The sequence below is a fragment of the Crocodylus porosus genome, unplaced genomic scaffold (genome assembly GCF_001723895.1).
Source record: "Crocodylus porosus isolate Cpor-Errol unplaced genomic scaffold, CroPor_comp1, whole genome shotgun sequence".
NCBI lineage: Eukaryota > Metazoa > Chordata > Crocodylia > Crocodylidae > Crocodylus > Crocodylus porosus.
The window spans coordinates 12,659,772-12,678,145 of NW_017728912.1; the positions used below are offsets into that span (position 1 = coordinate 12,659,772).

At 43.2% G+C, this 18,374-nt stretch overlaps 1 protein-coding gene across 1 annotated transcript in view; it reads right to left on the reverse strand.

Annotated features, from left to right (window-relative positions):
* The window catches only part of SYNPO2 (synaptopodin 2), a 141,280-nt gene that overhangs the window by 32,646 nt on the left and 90,260 nt on the right, over nucleotides 1-18,374 (reverse strand). The window contains exon 2 of the mRNA XM_019534046.1: nucleotides 2,776-2,927. Coding sequence (XP_019389591.1) covers nucleotides 2,776-2,927 — 152 coding nt within the window. The remainder of the gene's footprint in view (nucleotides 1-2,775; nucleotides 2,928-18,374) is intronic.

Genomic DNA, 18,374 nt, shown 5'->3' on the forward strand with positions numbered 1-18,374 from the left:
GAGCATGGGGAGCCCACAGATGACTTCTGCAGTACCAGTGCAGAATGCTGCTCAGAGCCAGAGGGGAGAACATGATGGAACAAGGACATTTCAGCCTTTCTGTGGGTGCTGCTCTGTCAGCAGGTACAGAGGAAGCATGGAAAGAGCCTTATCTTCATCTTTTCAGACCCCTTGTAGGAGAGGTAATATTGATGGCAGCATTAGTTCAGTGCAAAGGCTACATCCTCTGCTTGAACTGTGGCTGGTCCCTTCACAGAGGGGCAAGAAGAGGAGGTTCTCTGGGTAATGGGTATATTCCTCCTTTTATTATCTCCACAGACTTTACACTGTATATCAGGAAGACAGCGGGAGCATCTACAATGTCATTAATGCACCATAGTTACTGCACATTTAGTTTAGTACTTGGTTAACCAGGTACTAAATCAAAGTGCAATAACTTGTGCTACTGTGCAGTAACACTGGCACATGGCTTTTAGTGACACTTAATGCACAGTAGCTTAATACTACTGCACAGTAGCATATAGCACAGTTTTTGCATGGCATGCTACTGCACAGTGTTATTAGGCTGCTGTGCAGTTAGCATCTTGAGTAGACATGCCCAGCAAGACTTAAGGTAGCCCAAGTTGGAGATCTACTCTTTCTGAAATTGCTTCATTTGCAGCAAAGGTAGATTTAGGAAAATTCTTCTGGTTTTGTCCTATCTTTACTATAAATGATACTGAAATGTGAGTGTGTACACTGCACATGGAACACAATTACAAAACCTTCATGAAATGACAAATATTCTGACAATAGAGGTGGTTAGCAGTGTTAGTCTGAAATCAGGCAGAAATGTGGGGCAGGGTGGGGCACCTGGTTAGGCTAGCCTATCTTCTGCTATTCTGATAACAGCAAATACTTTTATATAGGCCTTTTCTCTGATAAAATCAAATGTTTTTTCAAAGAAAAATAAAGGTAATTATCACCACTCTGGATACAGAAATTAAGTTAAATTATTTGCTTCAGGTGTCAGTAACAGAGACAGAAACAGAAGAAGAATTAGAATACATTGGCTGTGTCATGTCATCTTCACCAAATATCTTTACACCATGCTCTTGTCATGTATAAAGCCTTTGTTCTTTTCAAGCCCTCAGATTAATTGAGTGATACATGTAATAAGTAGAGGGGGCATTATATGCCTTGTTCTATCAGGATTTTTGCACACCAAAATATTTAATGAAATCTGTGCCTCACTTCCCTAGCTGTCATACAGGGATAATAAACCTTTCTTACCTCCAAGGGGTTTTGTGACAATAATTACATGAATGATTGTGGCGTGTTCAGACACTATGTTAGTGGGGGCTTTCTAACTATGGAGGATAAATAAACCTGAACTTTGAATCTGTGCCTCCTATGTAACTGAACTGTGCTTTGTGAATGATGAAGTTCTCCTTAAGCTTAGGAATTCTATCATCCTTTATATGCATAAAGTAGGAGGCAAATTACTGATCCTAAATATATAATTACTGTATCTGCCTGAATATAAGATGAGCCTGAATATAAAATGGCCCTCCCAATAATTAGACTGTATATATCGAAAATTGATACATTTGTTATAATTATCCACATATAGAACTTAAGTATTGGAAAGCTGCCTTATATCCCCACCCCCAGTACTACAGCAGGGAAAGCAGTGACTGGAGGGATCGGGTGCACCCCTTGGCATCTGCTTCACCCACTTCTTTCCCCTGTTGTCCTCATGCCCCCCCTGCTACCTGTATCTCCCCTACCCCCAGCTCTCCACAGCCTGTGACCATCCCCCACTCTCCCCAGTCTCTGCCTCTTTCCTCCAAACTCCTCCCAGTCTCTTCCCCTTCCCCCCCACCCAACTCCCCAGTCTCTGCTCTTCCTCTCCCCTCCTGTTCCCCGTACTGTGAGATGCTGGTTGAGCTGCTCCATCCCAGAGCACAGCATGGAGAAGCTGAGCCCTTGCCTGGCCAAGCAGTGGTATCAGTGCTGCAACTGGCCAGGCAGGGGAAGGAGTTGGCATGTGCTCCATGCCCAGGAGAGCAGTGGTGTAGCAACAAAGTTTAGCCCCTGGGGCAAAGCCTGCAGCAGCAGCCTGTCTTCACCCTGTGTATAGATCTGGGGGGCACCCCCCCCCAAGCTTGCCTGGGACTGCACGCAGTGGTGGAAGCTGCCTTTCCGCTATCCCCGCGCCCGCCCCAGATGAGCCGCTTGCAGCTCTGTCCCACTCCCCGCCCCAGCTGGGCAGCACCTGTTGGCACCCCTTCATTTTGGTGCCCCAGGCAGTTGCTCTGCTCAATGCCTCCCCTCCCACCACCTTGCTACAGTACAGCAGGAGAGACCCCAGCCCCGAGCCAGAGCTGAGCTGTGCCTGACAATAAGGAGGAAAGAAAGGGGTGGGAAGGGGGCAGAAGGTGCAGAGGAGAACTGGAATGGGAGCCAGAAGGCTGTTGTGGGTCTGACTGCCTCTGACCCTGGCTCAAGAGGGTGCTCTACTACTGCTCACCCCTTCTGCTTTGTATGTGAATATAAGACAAGGGGCTTTCTCCCCATGCTGATCGGTGGGAACCTTGTCTTATATTCAAGTAAATATAGTAACACAACAACATACATAACTATATAACTAGTACAACTACATACGTAACTACATAACGAATACAACTCCAATTAAGTAGGAAGTCCATACAATGAGCACGTATGCTTCCCCATGTTCCTGCATTGTGTTCAGCGAGTAGAATGTGTGCCAAAGCATTCTGCAGATTCCTTTACCTTTTGATAAGCATCTGGAGGGAATCAGCTAGGTCTTCCATAAGACTAATAACTTCAGAATATGTTAAGTCTGCACAGGACTTGCCATTGATTGATACTACTTCATCTCCCTCACACAGCCCAGCCTTGGCCGCCTTGCTCTTGTTGCGAACCTGAAATGAGTAAAAAGCAAATTAAATTCAGAACTGCAGAGTAGGTGTTCAATTGAGAATAACAGCAGCTTCACCTCAACCTTGTTTCAGTATGAAAAATGGACCAGTTATTTGACGATTATTCATTGTATAGCAGCACCGAGGCCCTGCATGCTAGGTTCTGCTTTGGCAAAAAACAACAAAATAATATCTGCTCTTGCAAGTTTACAATCTACCTGTAAGGCAGGATGCATGTGCACAAAACAGGACTGGTAGTTTAGGAGAATGAGTTAACAGTAACATGAACATAGTTTATCGGAAAAGGGTAAGTCTTAGCTTGTCCCTTGCCCAGCTAATGAAAGGCTACCAGAGGCTCATGTTTGTAGACCAGTCAAATGACAGCTGCTCCTCACTCAAGGCACAGCCACACAAACAAGTTATCAGGAGGCAGAGGATGGAGTTTTACAGCATATCAGCTATTCCATGGTAATTGCTCATAGACATGCTCTTGCCCCATGACAAATATAAGATAACCAATAGTAGCTTGCCTCGCAATGAAAGGGATGCAAGCTTCCATGAGTTAGGGTAAAAGCAAGTTATGTGGCCAGTTACTGAAGAGCTGATAAGTTGTCAATCCCTGCTGTCTTTTACTTTGCAATGATTTGTTCATGTGGCTATGTCCTATATCTCATTCGGGATCCTCAGGGTACAATACTTGGCTGCCATTTGACTTCAGTAGGTGCTATGTATACTCACCAGGACACTTTTATTCGGGTGCATAAACAGTAAATTAAAGTGCCAAACTATGAACATCCAAACTAAATCTTAAATCCATATTTAGTCATCGAAAGAAGCAGCTTGATTCTCAGAAGTGCTGAGCACTTACATGCTTCCACTGCAGTCAATGATTTCCCATTATGGTTTTAAGCTCCCCTCTCCAAGAGCAAGACCAAATCTATCAAATTCTCACTCAAGCATCTTCCTGCACTGCTTTGCTTCTGCTGCCTCAGCCGTCTTTTCATTTCTAGCACAACGTTAGGATGATAGCCAGTTTATGACAACCAGAGACTTCTTCAGGACCACTCAAAGTATGCTATACAGTTGATTGCTATTTTTAAAGTACATATTTGGCAACCAGTATATTATATTAACCAGGATGTTTGCAAGACCCTATTATACAATAACACATGCACACAAGAGGGTTGTCATGGGAATTTTTGCTCTGTCTCTTCTCCATACTGGGTTAACGATTTCAGCCTTTATACTGCATTATTACATTGTGCTATATACACACAATACATATTCATAATAATCAATTACCCCATTAGATTTTTAAAAATATTATCATATGAGTGAGCACAGTGATATAGGTATATATTATTCCCAAAACATCTATTTGTTAATTCTGCATATAGGTATTTAATATATTCAGTGCCATAATGGGCATGTTTACACGTGTGCTTTACTGCACAGTAGACTAACTTGCCACGAAGTAAAGTATCACTGTCTACTCACGTATGACAATTAGGCCAGCGTAGACTAACTTACTGTGCCATTGTATAGTCCCATTAGACACAAGTACTATCTGACAGTGAAGTAAATTACTGTGCTTAAACACACATGTAGAAGAAAACACACATGTAGAAGGTGATGTCCTGATTAGTTTACTTTGGTTCAAATTATGCCAAAGTTTATTCAATCACATTAATTGCACATGTGGACATGCCCAGTGTCAACTTCATTGATTCCAGTGCTGTTACTTCTGATTAACTCTGGTGTACTGGAGCCACTAGTTGCTGAGCTGCTATACAGGAGCCTATTTTTGGAGCCAATTCTGGAAGATTTCTTGAACTCAGATGATATTTGAAAAGAAGAGTGAGACTATAATCCTTTCACTGAGGTGAGCCATTCATTTGCTAGCTTAAATTTATGAACATCCATTTGTCACAGTATGGCCTTCTAGGCAATGAAGAAATAGTAACCCAGTGCATAGCATCGCCAGCTACTACCTCGCGGAAGAGCTAACATTTACAAATATGGAGTGGTATGCCACAGTGTTTATATTTCCCTAGCAGGGCTATAAACATCTTTGCAGTTTGGGAAAAAATGATGGCTTAGATCGTCTTTAGGATGTTTCTCTGCATGGATGAACTTGCATTTATTTGTGTTCCTGTTGTTTAAGATGTGACGAGCATTTCCATTAATAATTTTAAAAGCAATGTGGGGCTACATGTACATATTTATTGTTGTTGTTAGAAACAATTTAAATTGACAGCTTGAAAATGCAGAACATTTACTATCAAAACACAGATATTCTGGAACAGAATTTATGATGTTTCCTCTATGGAAGTAAAGATGGATGCCACGGGAAATCTTCTGTTTGTGTTTGTTTATTACATGCCTGACAATTTGGTTAATGAGATATGGAATTTGTCACATCTCCTATGGGTTACCAGCATGAATCTGGCACAGATCAGCAACCGTTCCCCTTTTTCTAAGCTTTGACTGGTCACCTGTTTGAAGTAAGTAAGGGTTTGCATAGTGGCGAAGGATCCGTATCACCACCCGGCCATTATAGGTACTACCATGAGATTTTTAATCAGGTTTCTCGGCAGCATTAAAACTAAATGGAGACAGACAATGAATTTCCTCTTGTGCCCTAAGAAAGGATCCCTTCAAATCATGGATGAGGACTACTGGCCCAAGTAAGTGGGAATTTTCCATTTTCCTTCTTGTGTTTTACCTCTCCTGTTCCGTGATCCCTTCCCCCAGCCTGCTCCCCCCTGCTATCCAGGCCAGGAAGGTCTGAGCACCTCTTGGTGAACTGCCCAAAGCTTGCAACTTGAGGAGTGATCAGACCTTGAACAGAGAGTCTCATCCCCTTGCAGCATACATAAATAGAATCCATCTTCAGGGCAACACTGCGTCTCATCATACCTAACTCTTCTGACAGCACTTCATTTCTTATCTATGATGGGGCATGCTTCCTGTCACTTACAGCAAACATGACAGCATTCCCCGCCCCGCCCCCCCCCGGCCCCGGTATGCTTTTACCAAAACAGCTGTATTTCCTTTGTTGATGAAGTATTTTAAATGTCTATAACATAATCTTCCATTCATGCTGGAGAAGGGAGTTTCTCTCCTCCTGTCCTTTACCTCCCAATCCAAACCTGGTTTTGTTCATTCAGATGAAGTGCAGTCTCTCCTGTTGGTTCAGTGGCTTCTTTCCCAGCCTCTGCCAGCTGCAAACAACATCTACTGTCTCTCTGCTCTCCCCAAACCTCTCAGCTGTCCTCAGTAAGAGATCCCTGCTGAAGCTAATGGGAAGAGAGCAGCTAATTGCAGTGGAAAGAGACAGCTGGACAGCCAACAGCAGTATGGTAGCCTGAGCACAGAATAACCACAGTAGCTTTGCACTGCTCTAACCTTGGGACATTGGACCCATTGGATCAGGACCTTTGTTATCCATAACAGGGCCAGTCAGAAAAGTTCTGCTTTTTGTTCTCACTGACAATTTCTAGGAATATGGAAATAAATTATCATCATCCAGGTTTTTAGACAATGACCTATTATTGACACCCCTCCGACTTCAGATTTCAGGTTTCTGGTTTTCTAATGAAAGACCAAATTTTTTTCCAGAAAGGCAGTCATTTCCTGCTAACATTTTTGTTTCTGCTAACATTGTTTTGGTGTGAAAACCCCCTACAATTTTCCCATCAAAAACCATTTAAACAAAAACACTTTTTGCAGCCTATGAGAAAACAGAGGGCCGTTTTAAACTGTTGCACAGTTAACACTAAGGAGCCTTCATATGGGTTTTGGGTATGCAGAGATAAGACTCATGCCCATATAAAACACAAGAGATTTCATCAAAAGCATTGATACCTTGAGTTGTATTCATATGAAACCAGTACAGCTTACTCCCTCCTGGTTTATTTTAGATGGTTTTCAATCCCTTGTTCTGTCCCTACCCCCTTTCATGTGTGGCCCTCTCCTTTTAGGCTATTGTTTTTTAAGGGAGTTGAAAACCTCCTTCCTTTAGTGCTAGGGAAACTTCTGTTCTAATTTTAAAGACCCACTTGCTTCTCACTGTTTGCACTTTTGATGTGAAATTGTCACTGCCGCAGACTGTGCTGAACCTGTCTAGACGCCAGCTGCTCTGCTGGAATATTCGAGCACTTCTTTCCTCGCCTTTGGTGTGATCTGCATTGCCAGGCATGAAAGTTCTGCCGCCTACGTATAGGATTCTCTCTTTTCAGTGATACTGTGTGTGCTGATTACTACTTCAGCTTGCCATATTATTTCTTCACATTACGAAATTACCATCATTTAACAATGAAACATCATCATAAATATTTATCCTGAATTCTGAAATTTTGAAACCTTGCCAGTTCATTATTTTTGTGTTAGTCTAAACAGCTGTACAGTACAAAGTATATGCAATTTTCACGAGATAAAGCTTTTTTTTTTTTCCCATACAAGACTGAAGTTAGGCAAAAACAATGCTGTATTGAACTTGCACAGTGCTGGGTAAACTATCTTCTGAAAGTAAACACAAGACTATGCAGATTAATTTTAATTTGCCTCAGTACTTTCTTCTTTATATAAAATCTGGTTTGGGCATCGTTCTTCTTGGAAGAGTTTAATTATAGAACATAAAGAATGGCTCTGGATTATTTGGACAGTTTTGCTAACTTGTCTATGTAACCTTTTTCTGCCCTTGTGCACTGTGCAGTAAAAATGGACCACTTCTTGTTTCTGAATAATTCAACTTGTGGTGATGAATTACTGAAAACCACTCTTGGTTAAAGGATAATTGTAAGTATTCCCCATTTTCATCAGAATGTGCCTGTTTCTATGGGCCTGGGAGGCTTAGATTTATCTTGCACAATGGTAGGTATTTTTCATTTTTTCTCACAACCCAATTTTCTCACAGATGCATCAAGAAGCAGCTGAAATAACTGTCTTCTACCATTCTTTTTAACCAAGTGAAAGTTGTCTACTCCTTTGCCAGCCTATTTACTTGTTCTTAGTATACCTTCAGGTCTAAGGGGAATCATCCAGTCAGCACAGTGCAAGCCATAAAATCTCACTATTTGATTCTTGCTTCAAGCCCATGATTTCCAGTAGAGCTTGAGCACATTTTTTAGAATGACATTCAATCTTAATTTCAAGATTGCAAGTGATGCGGAACTGGCCACATCCACGGGCAGATTTTGCAGAAAGCAGATATGAGAACAGCAGCTAGTGATGTAGAGGTGGCTGCACCTCCACCCCAAATCCTCAGCACAACCATGACAGCCAGGCTACATTGCAGGAGTAGCAGCCAGGAACTATTTAAATCCCTAAATTAGTTAAGAATTTTCCCCGTTCTTGGTGCCCCCTCCCTTCTCCTCTATGCTTAAGGGCACCTCCCTTTCTATTCTCTGCCTCTCTTGCTCACTACTGCTACTGTCTGCAGCAGCTCCAGGGGTAGGGGGAAATCCAGGGCTGTTCCTAGCGCCCTCATGCTGGGCTTTGTAGGGAGCCCAGCTCAGCAGGGGACAGCAGCAGCAGCAAGGAGGTGACAGGTTCCCTATTCCCGTGCCAGGTCTCAGGTTGGTAGGGAACCCTAGGGGTACCAAGAAGAGAGGGTGAATCCACCCACTGCCACCACTGCTGCTGTCCCAGGCTGATTTGGGCTCTCTGGGCAGCCTGGTTGAAGCAGACCAGGAGCAGCTCTGGAGTTCCCCCTACCCCAACCCCTAGATTAGCCAGGGAACAGCAGCAGTAGTGGGTTGGGGAAGGAGGGAATGGGAGGGGAGAGGACATACAGCTGAGCACAGATAATTCTTACCTGCTGATACTTAAGAGTGAGTTATTCTTAATTGTTCTTGTCTTAAACACACTAAATAAATTAATACTTCTAAAAGGCTCTGAATGTATGAAAGTTTTCCAAATCTTGAATCATCCTGAACCCTTTCTAATTTGTCAACATCCTTTATAAAAGGATCAGACATTTAGACTGAATAATATGATCAGAGTTGGTTCTTCAAATATACTGCTTATTCTGCCTTTGGTCAAAGATTAAAACAAATCTCTTATTTTGAATACATGATTACCTGATTTTAAAATAATCTAAAAGTAGATATAGCTAAATATGGTTATGGGTATGGCTTGTCATATAAATGGTTATGGATTGAGCCTGATTGTCATACTGCATAAAAGAAGAAAGAGGCTAAGAGAGTGACATTTTAAAGGGTGACTAGAAAAGGGGTTGAAATTACAGGCAAAGACACTGTTCCTTGTTGTTTGATTCCTGCTTCATCTGAGGAAACAGGATTTCATCAAAGAAACATCTGAGTTCTACCTCCTAACTGTGGAACAACCCAGAGGATCCTGAATTTATGGAACACCACTTGGATTAAAAAGGAGTCACAAAAATCTTTGGCCAAATTTTTCAGAGGAGCAGTTAGGCACCAAACTCTTATTGCCTTTCAATGCTGGGAAGGGTTGGTGCCTAGTTTTCTTAGGCTATTTTGAAAATCTCAGCCATACAGTGCCTGTACATGAGCATGGAGGCTGTAATTACAGTGCATTGGAGTAGACTTGATTAAATGAGTTTGCTGGAGTGTGGTAATCCAGCAGATGGTGGGGGGGGGCACTTGAACTAAAGGTTGTTTGACAAGTTTAGTTTAAGTGGCCCCACTGCCATTTTAAAGCATGAGGACACTGATAGACACACTGCTGTAGTGCTTTAATTAGAGTGACTCTCCGACCCACTCTTATTAAAGCGCCACCCCTCCCTGGCCCCAGAGCAAGTGTAAAAGTGCCCATAAAGTTCAATTGCCCATGCTCCAGAACTACTTAAGGAAGCCGATTGACTTGCATATAAGCAAAACTCTGCCATAAGAAAGCATAGTAGACTACAAGAACTCTTCTTTCTTTTTTTTTGTAGAAGCTTCAGAATAAAGAAAAGGGTCATTTAATTTCATATGATACTTGCTGAAAGTCACCTTATTTAGGTGGCATAAATGGCAGGTCCCTATTTATAACAATACTAATAGAGCTTTAACCACAGGAATACTGCTGATTGCTGGAATAATTAAGGTCCGTTACATGAATGGAGTCAAAGAATACCGAGCAGCGTAAATATAGATGTAAGTATCCTAAATCTAAATGTAAGCCAATCAAACATCTGATTTTTTGCTAAAAAGTGTTCCAGTAACCACAATTAATGTCATAGATACATAGGTTAGGTACAGACATTGTACATAAACTGGTATAAGTGACCAGAAACCAGTCTAAACCTGTAACAGAACAGAAGTTCAGAACACATAGACTGGTTTCAAAATGGCAGAACCTGGTATAAGACCTGGAGGGATGTAGTATAAGATTTAATCAGTTTTGGTTAGAGCCATAGGTGAGGTATAGGTGGGGTACAGGAGGGCACCCCAGCCCTGAGCCTGGAAGCTGGGGGGCATGGATCCTGCATGGCAGGGGGTTCCACTCCCCCCCATCCCCACCCCCTGATTTCCAGTGCATCAGACAGCTGCACAGCCCCAGCCTTGGTTCCCCCAGACTGAAGCCAAGAGCCCCAGATTGGAGCCACTGGGCACCCATGTGGTGGGAGCTCCATTCCTCTCCAGCAGCCCCCTCTGACAGACAACAGCTGGCAGGGGGTGGGGCTGGTCTGGGACCTGCTGACCAATCAGGGCTGTCCAGCTGCTTGTTTGCTGTCTGGACTCAGAACTCTTTGGCAGCCTCTTGTGAGTGTCCCCAGCCCACTGGCCTCTGCCAGTGCTGACCACCTCTGTGCCCACCCTGCAAGGGTGAACATGAGTACTGTTTGCTCTCAAACTAGTCTAGGGTGCTCAGAAAAAGCTGTAAAAGTTAGTGTGAATCCATCTTGGCCTTTTTGAAACTCTGTACCTAGTTTAGGGTCACTGGCTAGGTACAGACTTTACATTTAATGCACTTTAAGTGAACAGAAAGCACTTTACAGCCGTAACAGAACTGATATTTGTGGCTTTAAAAAAATGGTGAGTCCTGCTCTAAGTTAACCCTGGATTAATACTAACTTAAAGTGCTTTTTTTTAGAGCACTTTATCAATTGTCTGCCAGATCCCATCAAGGGTTAACTTAAAAGCATGATTGCTGCCATCTCAGGTGGGATAGTGCAGGGCTGCTCTAGCCTTGGGCAGAGCTCCCTTGCTCTGCCAGAGTGCTGGGCCAGCCCTGCTTCCTTGGCTGTCACCAACCTGAGTCAGTGTCAGCCTCTGATGCCAGCCTCTTGTCCAGCCAGGGTGGGTGGGGAGTGGGGTTTCTGTCCCTGCAGCTGCCTTGACCCCATGGTGTGCCACAGCCTGGTGGTGTGAGGGTGGACTGCAGGGAGGGACGTCAGGATGCAGCCAGGATGCAGCATGCCTCTGCTTGGCCAGGACTGCTGCATGAACACAGACTAGCAAGAGATTTGACTTCCCGGCTTTGCCTGCAGCAGCCCCCACTGGGCTGCATTGCAGCTGCTGACTGTAATTGTCAAAAGGCTGGAAACCCCCTTGTGTGGATCCAGCCCACCCCCCTGAGACCTCAGCTATCGAGTTGTGGGAGGATGCTTGTGGTGGGGTGGCTCCGTTCTCTCCCACCTGCCCCCGAACTGCTGCTGACAATCACCAGCTGGCAGGGCAGGGTGAGGCTGGGGAGAGGGGCCACTCTGGCAGCCTCCTGTGAGGTGTGCTGGAGCACCCGCAGTGGCCAGTGTGGCCAGATGGCGAGCCCCTCCCACCACACAGCAACCATCTGTTCAGTTGGTTCCCACTCGAACTTACTCCCACTTTGAGTAAAGCACTGTAAGTTAAACTGTTTCTGTCAGGGGCTTTTTTGAACATCTGTACTTTGCCTATGTTCCCTGCAATGTCTTTTCTCTTATGCTAAAAATATTATAAAATTCCATCTCCTCCATTATTATATTACCCACCCCCCACCAGCAAATGCACAGGCTAGCAAAACTATTTAAATGTATTAACAAATTACCTCTCTGTTCAATAGAATTAACAATGCACAGCACGGGATGTCATTCTGTGTGCAGGAAACGGAAATACTGAATGGAACAAACTATTAAAATATATTAGTGCTCTCTGATTCATAAGAAATGGGAGAACTAAAAATATTGCAGTAGAAAATGAACCTGACCTGCATCTAGACAGACACAGAGTTTAGGAGGGCCTGCTTTTTTTAATACTTACTCACAGACTGTCCCTTATGTGAATAGTCTGACTGAACTCAAAATCAAGAGAGAAGACTGACTATGCTTACTGCATGTCTGCAGTGCCCCTCAGTTCTGGTTTTTGGCACGGCTCCTGCTTTTGTGCTGAACTGTTCCAAGCAGATATTCTTGAATGCTCTGAATTCCATAATGGAGAAGTGCTCACATGGACAGTGGGTCCTATGCCGAGGCCATCAAAGTCACCATGCGGAGCAGCTGCCCTGGTCGCTCCACCCTAGTTGCACTACTGATGTAGAAATATAAAACAATGCCTGTCTCCAGGCAAAACAGGCATGGTTCTCCATTGCCTTCATTTTGTGTAGTTTTTTTTACCAGGACCAAATGCTACCAAATCAGAAATCTCTACTTGCCTGCTTTAACGTGCTTTAATGTGATGCCTTATTTTCATGTTGCATAGGTGAAAAGGACTAAACAAAATGTCTGACAATAGAGCAAGCCGTGGGCTTGCTGCTTTTGGTTATTTTCATTGCCAGTCAACCTCTGGAAATGGCTCCCATTTTAATCTTAACTAGGTCCCCTGGCTGTTGTATGCTGCCTGCCTTGAAATGGCAAGTGGTGAGCTGCACATTGTTTTACTTATATGAGTAGTTCTGCAAGGGGTATTCATGGGAGTAGTGACTACTCAGGGAATTGTTACCTTTGTTACAGAATGCTTCCTGGATCCATGCCTGAGCACAGTCCTCTCTTCAAAGCATAGTCTGAATTTTCCTATGGGCATACAACTCTACCAGGCACACAGGCATGCTACTGAACTACAAATAATATGGTGCAGCATGAGCTGCTCCTCTGCACTGAACCAACTGTGGACCTTCTGTGGACACTAGCATGAGAAGCTATGTTAGACTTGCAATATCTTCGCTGTCCCTGAGCCCTAAACCTGCCTGCTGTACTTGAGGGTAGACTTTGTAATTGCTATTATATTACAGGTCATACTTTTATAGTGTTAGCTACAGATATTTTGGAAACAAGGTTGTGCTAATTACATGACCGCATAGCTGCATTAGGGATGACACAAAAAAAGCACAACATATACTATCACATGACCGAATTATTAACCTTTCCAATCCTTTGTCTTGTTTTTACCCCTCCTGGTCTCCTCCTCCTCTTTATCTCCAATCCGGTCACTATTTAAAATAGTATTTATAATGCTAAATGCCCACATTTGGTCCATCTTCTATCTCTTGTCCGCAGCCAACAATCTACCAGTCTCCAGTGCTAAGTACAGACAGTCAACAAGCCCGAGGCTGAACCAATTCAATCTTTGCAGGTTAGTCTAAGCTGTGTAGATTGAATTGATAAGCAAGTGAACAGACATTCACTTTTGATTCCAGAAATGCAGTCACATGTCTGCAGTGTCCCAGGCCAGAAGTTGTGGGGAGAAGTGCTAGAGCACACCTCCCTACTCGGTTGGAGCAAACAGCTTGGGCCCAAGCTAGCCCACCTGCCCTGCAAGGGGGCGCACACTGGGGGACTATGAGTTAGCTTGAATCTGGAGAAGGTCTGGGACAGAAGTTCAATAAACTGATTTAAATCAGTCAAGTCTGATACTACATCCATCTGGGTTTATCTTAATCCAGGTTTAGCCATTTTGAACGCAGTTTATGTGCATTGAATTTCTGTTGGGTTACAGATTTGAACCAGTTTATGATCACTTATACCAGTTTATGTGTAATTTCTGTCCCTTGCCCAGCTAGGCTATAAATCAGCATCTCTGAAAGCTGTGGTGCCTCTTGTCACTCACTCTGCAGACTGTGATTCATTGCTTAGAGGGACTTGCTGGACTAACTCGAATTCCTTGCTGGACTTACTCTATTGATGTTCATAGAATTAACACCAGAAGAGATTTTGGCCCAGGATGTATACAGAACTAAGTGACTAGCAAGTACCAGAAGACCATATATTTGAAATTGTTAAGGGAGCATGAAGGGGAAGCAACTGTTAGGTGGTACCATAATAAAATCACAGATTGTCTTGATTTAACAATAAGTGGGTGTGTGTGGTAATGCCAGATACAGCAGCTGGAAAGCCCCAACTACAGTTACTGATTGTTTCAAAATTGCTAATTTGCCTAAAGAGATTTGTTACTGACCAAATTGAACTTGTTAAGTCCCTAGAGAGCCTAAAAAAAGCCAGTGGCTACATCAGTCTTCCACTGGAAAGCTATATTCTCAGCTGGTATGAAATCAATATAGCAAGGCCAGGTTACACCTGGGAAGAATTTGGGAAAAATGTCTATCTACAGCTTACACATGTTTGTAACTGTTATGAGGTTGTGACTGAAAACTGTTGTATCATAGAACATGTCTGTGTATCCACTTCTGTTAACAAAAACTTGTGTTGTTCGTGTATACCAAACTAGGGACAATGAAGCCTCTCTTATTTTAACAGCTGGGTTTTCATCAGATCACTAGTATGCTGAGGGGGTCATTGCATGCTGGGAAACAGCATTTATTAATTTTTCCTTACTTGCCTGCAAAAATGGAATTTGGAGAGGACAAAAAGGCAGAGCTGACCAATAGGCATAAACATATTCACAAAAGCAAGACTGGAAATGGGATGCCCTGGAAACATTGGGTAGGAACCTTTCGTAGCAGGAAGGGCCTCATTTAATTGTTGGACCAGCCACAGTCAGCTAAGGTGAATTAAGCTAGTGGAAAGACTCCTTGATACAGGAGACACGCTATAAGAAAAGAATTCTCTATGTGCTCAGATGAAATGACCACAGCTCCAAAGTGGTAAGGAAACTGAGGAAGGTAAATGGATATACAAATGTAGACAAAAAATGTATATTGAGCCTACAGCTGTACAACTCGGTACTGAGTGATGGTGTTTTAGAACCTCATGCAAAGCTTTGCTCTCCTTCTTCCGCCTCTGAAGAGCATGTTGTGAACATAGCTGCATCTCAGGGAGAGGGTGTGTTTAAGCTACGGAGAAGTTTTGGGGGTTGGCAGTAGGGAATTGGAGTGCAGCTCCCAGTCTTAGGAAAGAGATTGATGATCTGCACTCTGATAGGGTATCAGGATCCAGGCATGGGGCAGGCATGGATTTTGCTCAGACTCCAGAGGTATAGTTAGTTCACACTGGCCCCAGAGGTAGGGACTGAACACAGGAGTCTGGTGAATCTGTAGATAGGAGGAGCTTGATTAGATTGGTAGCAACACCAGCTAGAGCTAAGGGCCAGCATGTTAAATTGACTCTAGACCCTGACATACCTAAACCATTCCTTTTAAAATTCCCTTGGGAATTAACAATAATATACAGGAGGCAGTCCAGGATCATTTATACTCTGAAGTTGGCAAGTTCCTTTATCTTTGATCTCTTCCTAAAACATTTGTATTAGGAATTTGAGAAAATCAGACTAGAAAAAGAAAAGGGCAGGCTAGAGAAGGAGAACTGCATAATTCCCCCATTTGTAAAGATGGTTTTCACCTGTAATACATTTACATTTAAAATATTACTCTTTCCTGCTAGGTCTTTAAACATAAGGCAACAGTAGAGCAGCAGAGAGATGTAGGATGCTGTGTGTACATCCTTGTCCACAGTTTTTCTGATACCTAAGTTTTAGGATCATAGGAAAGTTATATACTTTACTTTTAGATATCATCCTTTTGTAGCTTGAACCAACCATTCTCCCCTTATCCACGTGGGAGGCTAGTATATATCACAAAAAGCATTGCACCTATTTGTATTGCAGACATAGTTCAGAAACACCATGTTTTAGTACAAATCAATCAAGCTCTGGTCATGCTGAAAAATTATACATATGCTGCCAGAGTAGAGTAAAGGTACAGGTCGAATATTTATGAATCAAAGGATGATTTTTGTTGCCTGAAGCCAGAGAGCAGACTGACCTCAGTGGAAGGAAAAGCTTGCTCGAGTTTCCAAAATCTGTACCTGCTATCATCTTGCTAATGGCTCCCTATTTCTCTGGCTGAAATCCAAGACTAGTAACTGAAGAAGGGATGAGGTAATAACTTCCAAAATATTGATCTGGTATGTCGACGACACAGCAAATTTCCCAAAAGTGAGCTCTGTGTGTTACATTAAGGCTTGGCCTTATGCTAAAAGACATTGTACAAGATGAACTTGCAGCTCTGCTTTTATTAATGTTACATGGTGTTTGGTGTTTTACTGCATGTTTTTTTTAGGGGGAGCTATATTAAAGTTTCATACTTTACATGACAAAAGGCCACACTACTTACTCTGAGTACTACTTTTGGTTTGAAGAACCTGTGACTTGACAATGAATAATGAACATACAGCCACACTGTAGAGTACCCATCCCTGTTATACTCTATTGCTTCACTTTTCTATTACCTTCTCTATCCATGACCTGCTGCATAATTTTTCACTCCTAGTGAACTTTATTGATACAGCAGCTGTATGTCCCTTTCTGCTATTTCACCCCCTTCAAAAAAGGCAGAATAATTAAATTTCATAGAGTTCATAGATTTCATAGACATTAGGGCTGGAAGGGACCTCGTAAGATCATCGGGTCCAGCCCCCTGCCCCAGGGGCAGGAAGTCAGCTGTGGTCAAAGGATCCCAGCAAGATAAACATCCAAATGTATCTTGAACGTGTCCAGAGTAGGTGCTTGCACCTTCCAGGCCTTGGGGGCTCGGACAGTAAAGAAGTTTTTCCTTATGTCCAGCCTAAAATGGTCTTGCAGGAGTCTGTGACCATTGGACCTTGCCATCCCTTGGGGCGCTCTGGTGAACAGGTGTTCCCCCAGATCCTGATGCACATCCCTTATGTACTTACAGGCTGCCACCATTTCACCCCTGGGCCTGCACTTCTCCAGGCTGAAGAGTCTCATAGCTCACAACCTCTCTTCATAAGGCCTGTTCTCTTGCCCTCTGATCATGTGTGTGGCTCTCCTCTGGACTCTGTCAAGCTTCTCCACGTCCTTCCTAAGTTGTGGAGCCCAAAATTGGATGCAGTACTTGAGCTGCAACATCCTGGGTCTTGCTCAAGATGCATTGGTAGATGCAAGCCAGAATTTTGTTTGCTTTGCCAGCTGTGGTATCGCATTGTTGGATGAACAAGATCATGTTCATCTTGTGGTCTCTTTCAGTCTCCTTTAGAGAGACAGAAAAGTGTGGGTGTTTTATTGTTCAGGTAATGTCACAAATCTTTTTCCTTCACCAGATGCCGTCCTTACAGGTGCTCAAAGATTCTCCAGACAGGAGACTGCTTTGGTTTAACGTACAGTAAAACTGCAGTGTCCCTATCAAAGCAACTGCTACTAGAAATAGAGTGACTCTAGTGAAGCATTTCTACCATTGCTAGCATAGGTAGAACTTAGAGACTTTTACTGAGTTGTCTAACCTTGTTCTGGGCAGGCTTTCATGACAATAATAGGAATAACTACGCTGGTGGCTTTGCAACAATGCTTGTCTGCACCACTATTATTAATTATCCTTTATTTCTGGCAGTGCCTTTGAAGCATTAGGTACTTCCCACATAGGAAATAGTCCTTTCCTTCTTGCTGTACTTTGTCTGATGGGCTGATGAACCTATCATCAAGATTTTGTTGCACATGTAGTTGTGCACAAGTTGCATGTAGCCTTCTATTTAGTAATCATCAAAGCAGCAACCAAAGCGCAGGGAGTTCAGGCCATATCAGGTAACACTGCAGCTGCTATGGTCACACCTTGGAGATGCTGCTGGAGTCCCCGGTCTGTCAGGGTCATCCAGGAGGGCCAGGCAGGGAGCAGGCACAGGAAGGGTGAACTCCTGGATTCAGGTAATCTTGAAAGTAGCAAGAGCTAGAGATAAGACCCTCTTCAAGATCCTCCCTCTTCAGGACAAAGAGTGGAAGCCTTGCACCCTGGATACATGTTCTCCCACAAGGTCCAGCTACTTCTTCACCTACTGGTAGAAAACTTGGGGCTCCAGAAATTCCCATTCCTTCAAACAAAATGGTAAAAAATGCTAATATAGCTAAATACAAGGCCATATATTTAGGGGGATAAAAGATTGCTTATCATAACTACAGAGAGTGGATTGAATTCAGGAAAGAAATTTCAGTGTTGCAGTAGACAAGCAACTTAACATAATCTCACGGAGCAATATTGTGGCTGAAAAGGTTAAGGTGATCTTTGGATATGTGAAGAACTGAATATTGAAAAATTGACCCTATGAATCAAGGGTTACAAAAATACCTAACATTAAGCCCTTTGAGGAGTCTCTTACTGTTAAAC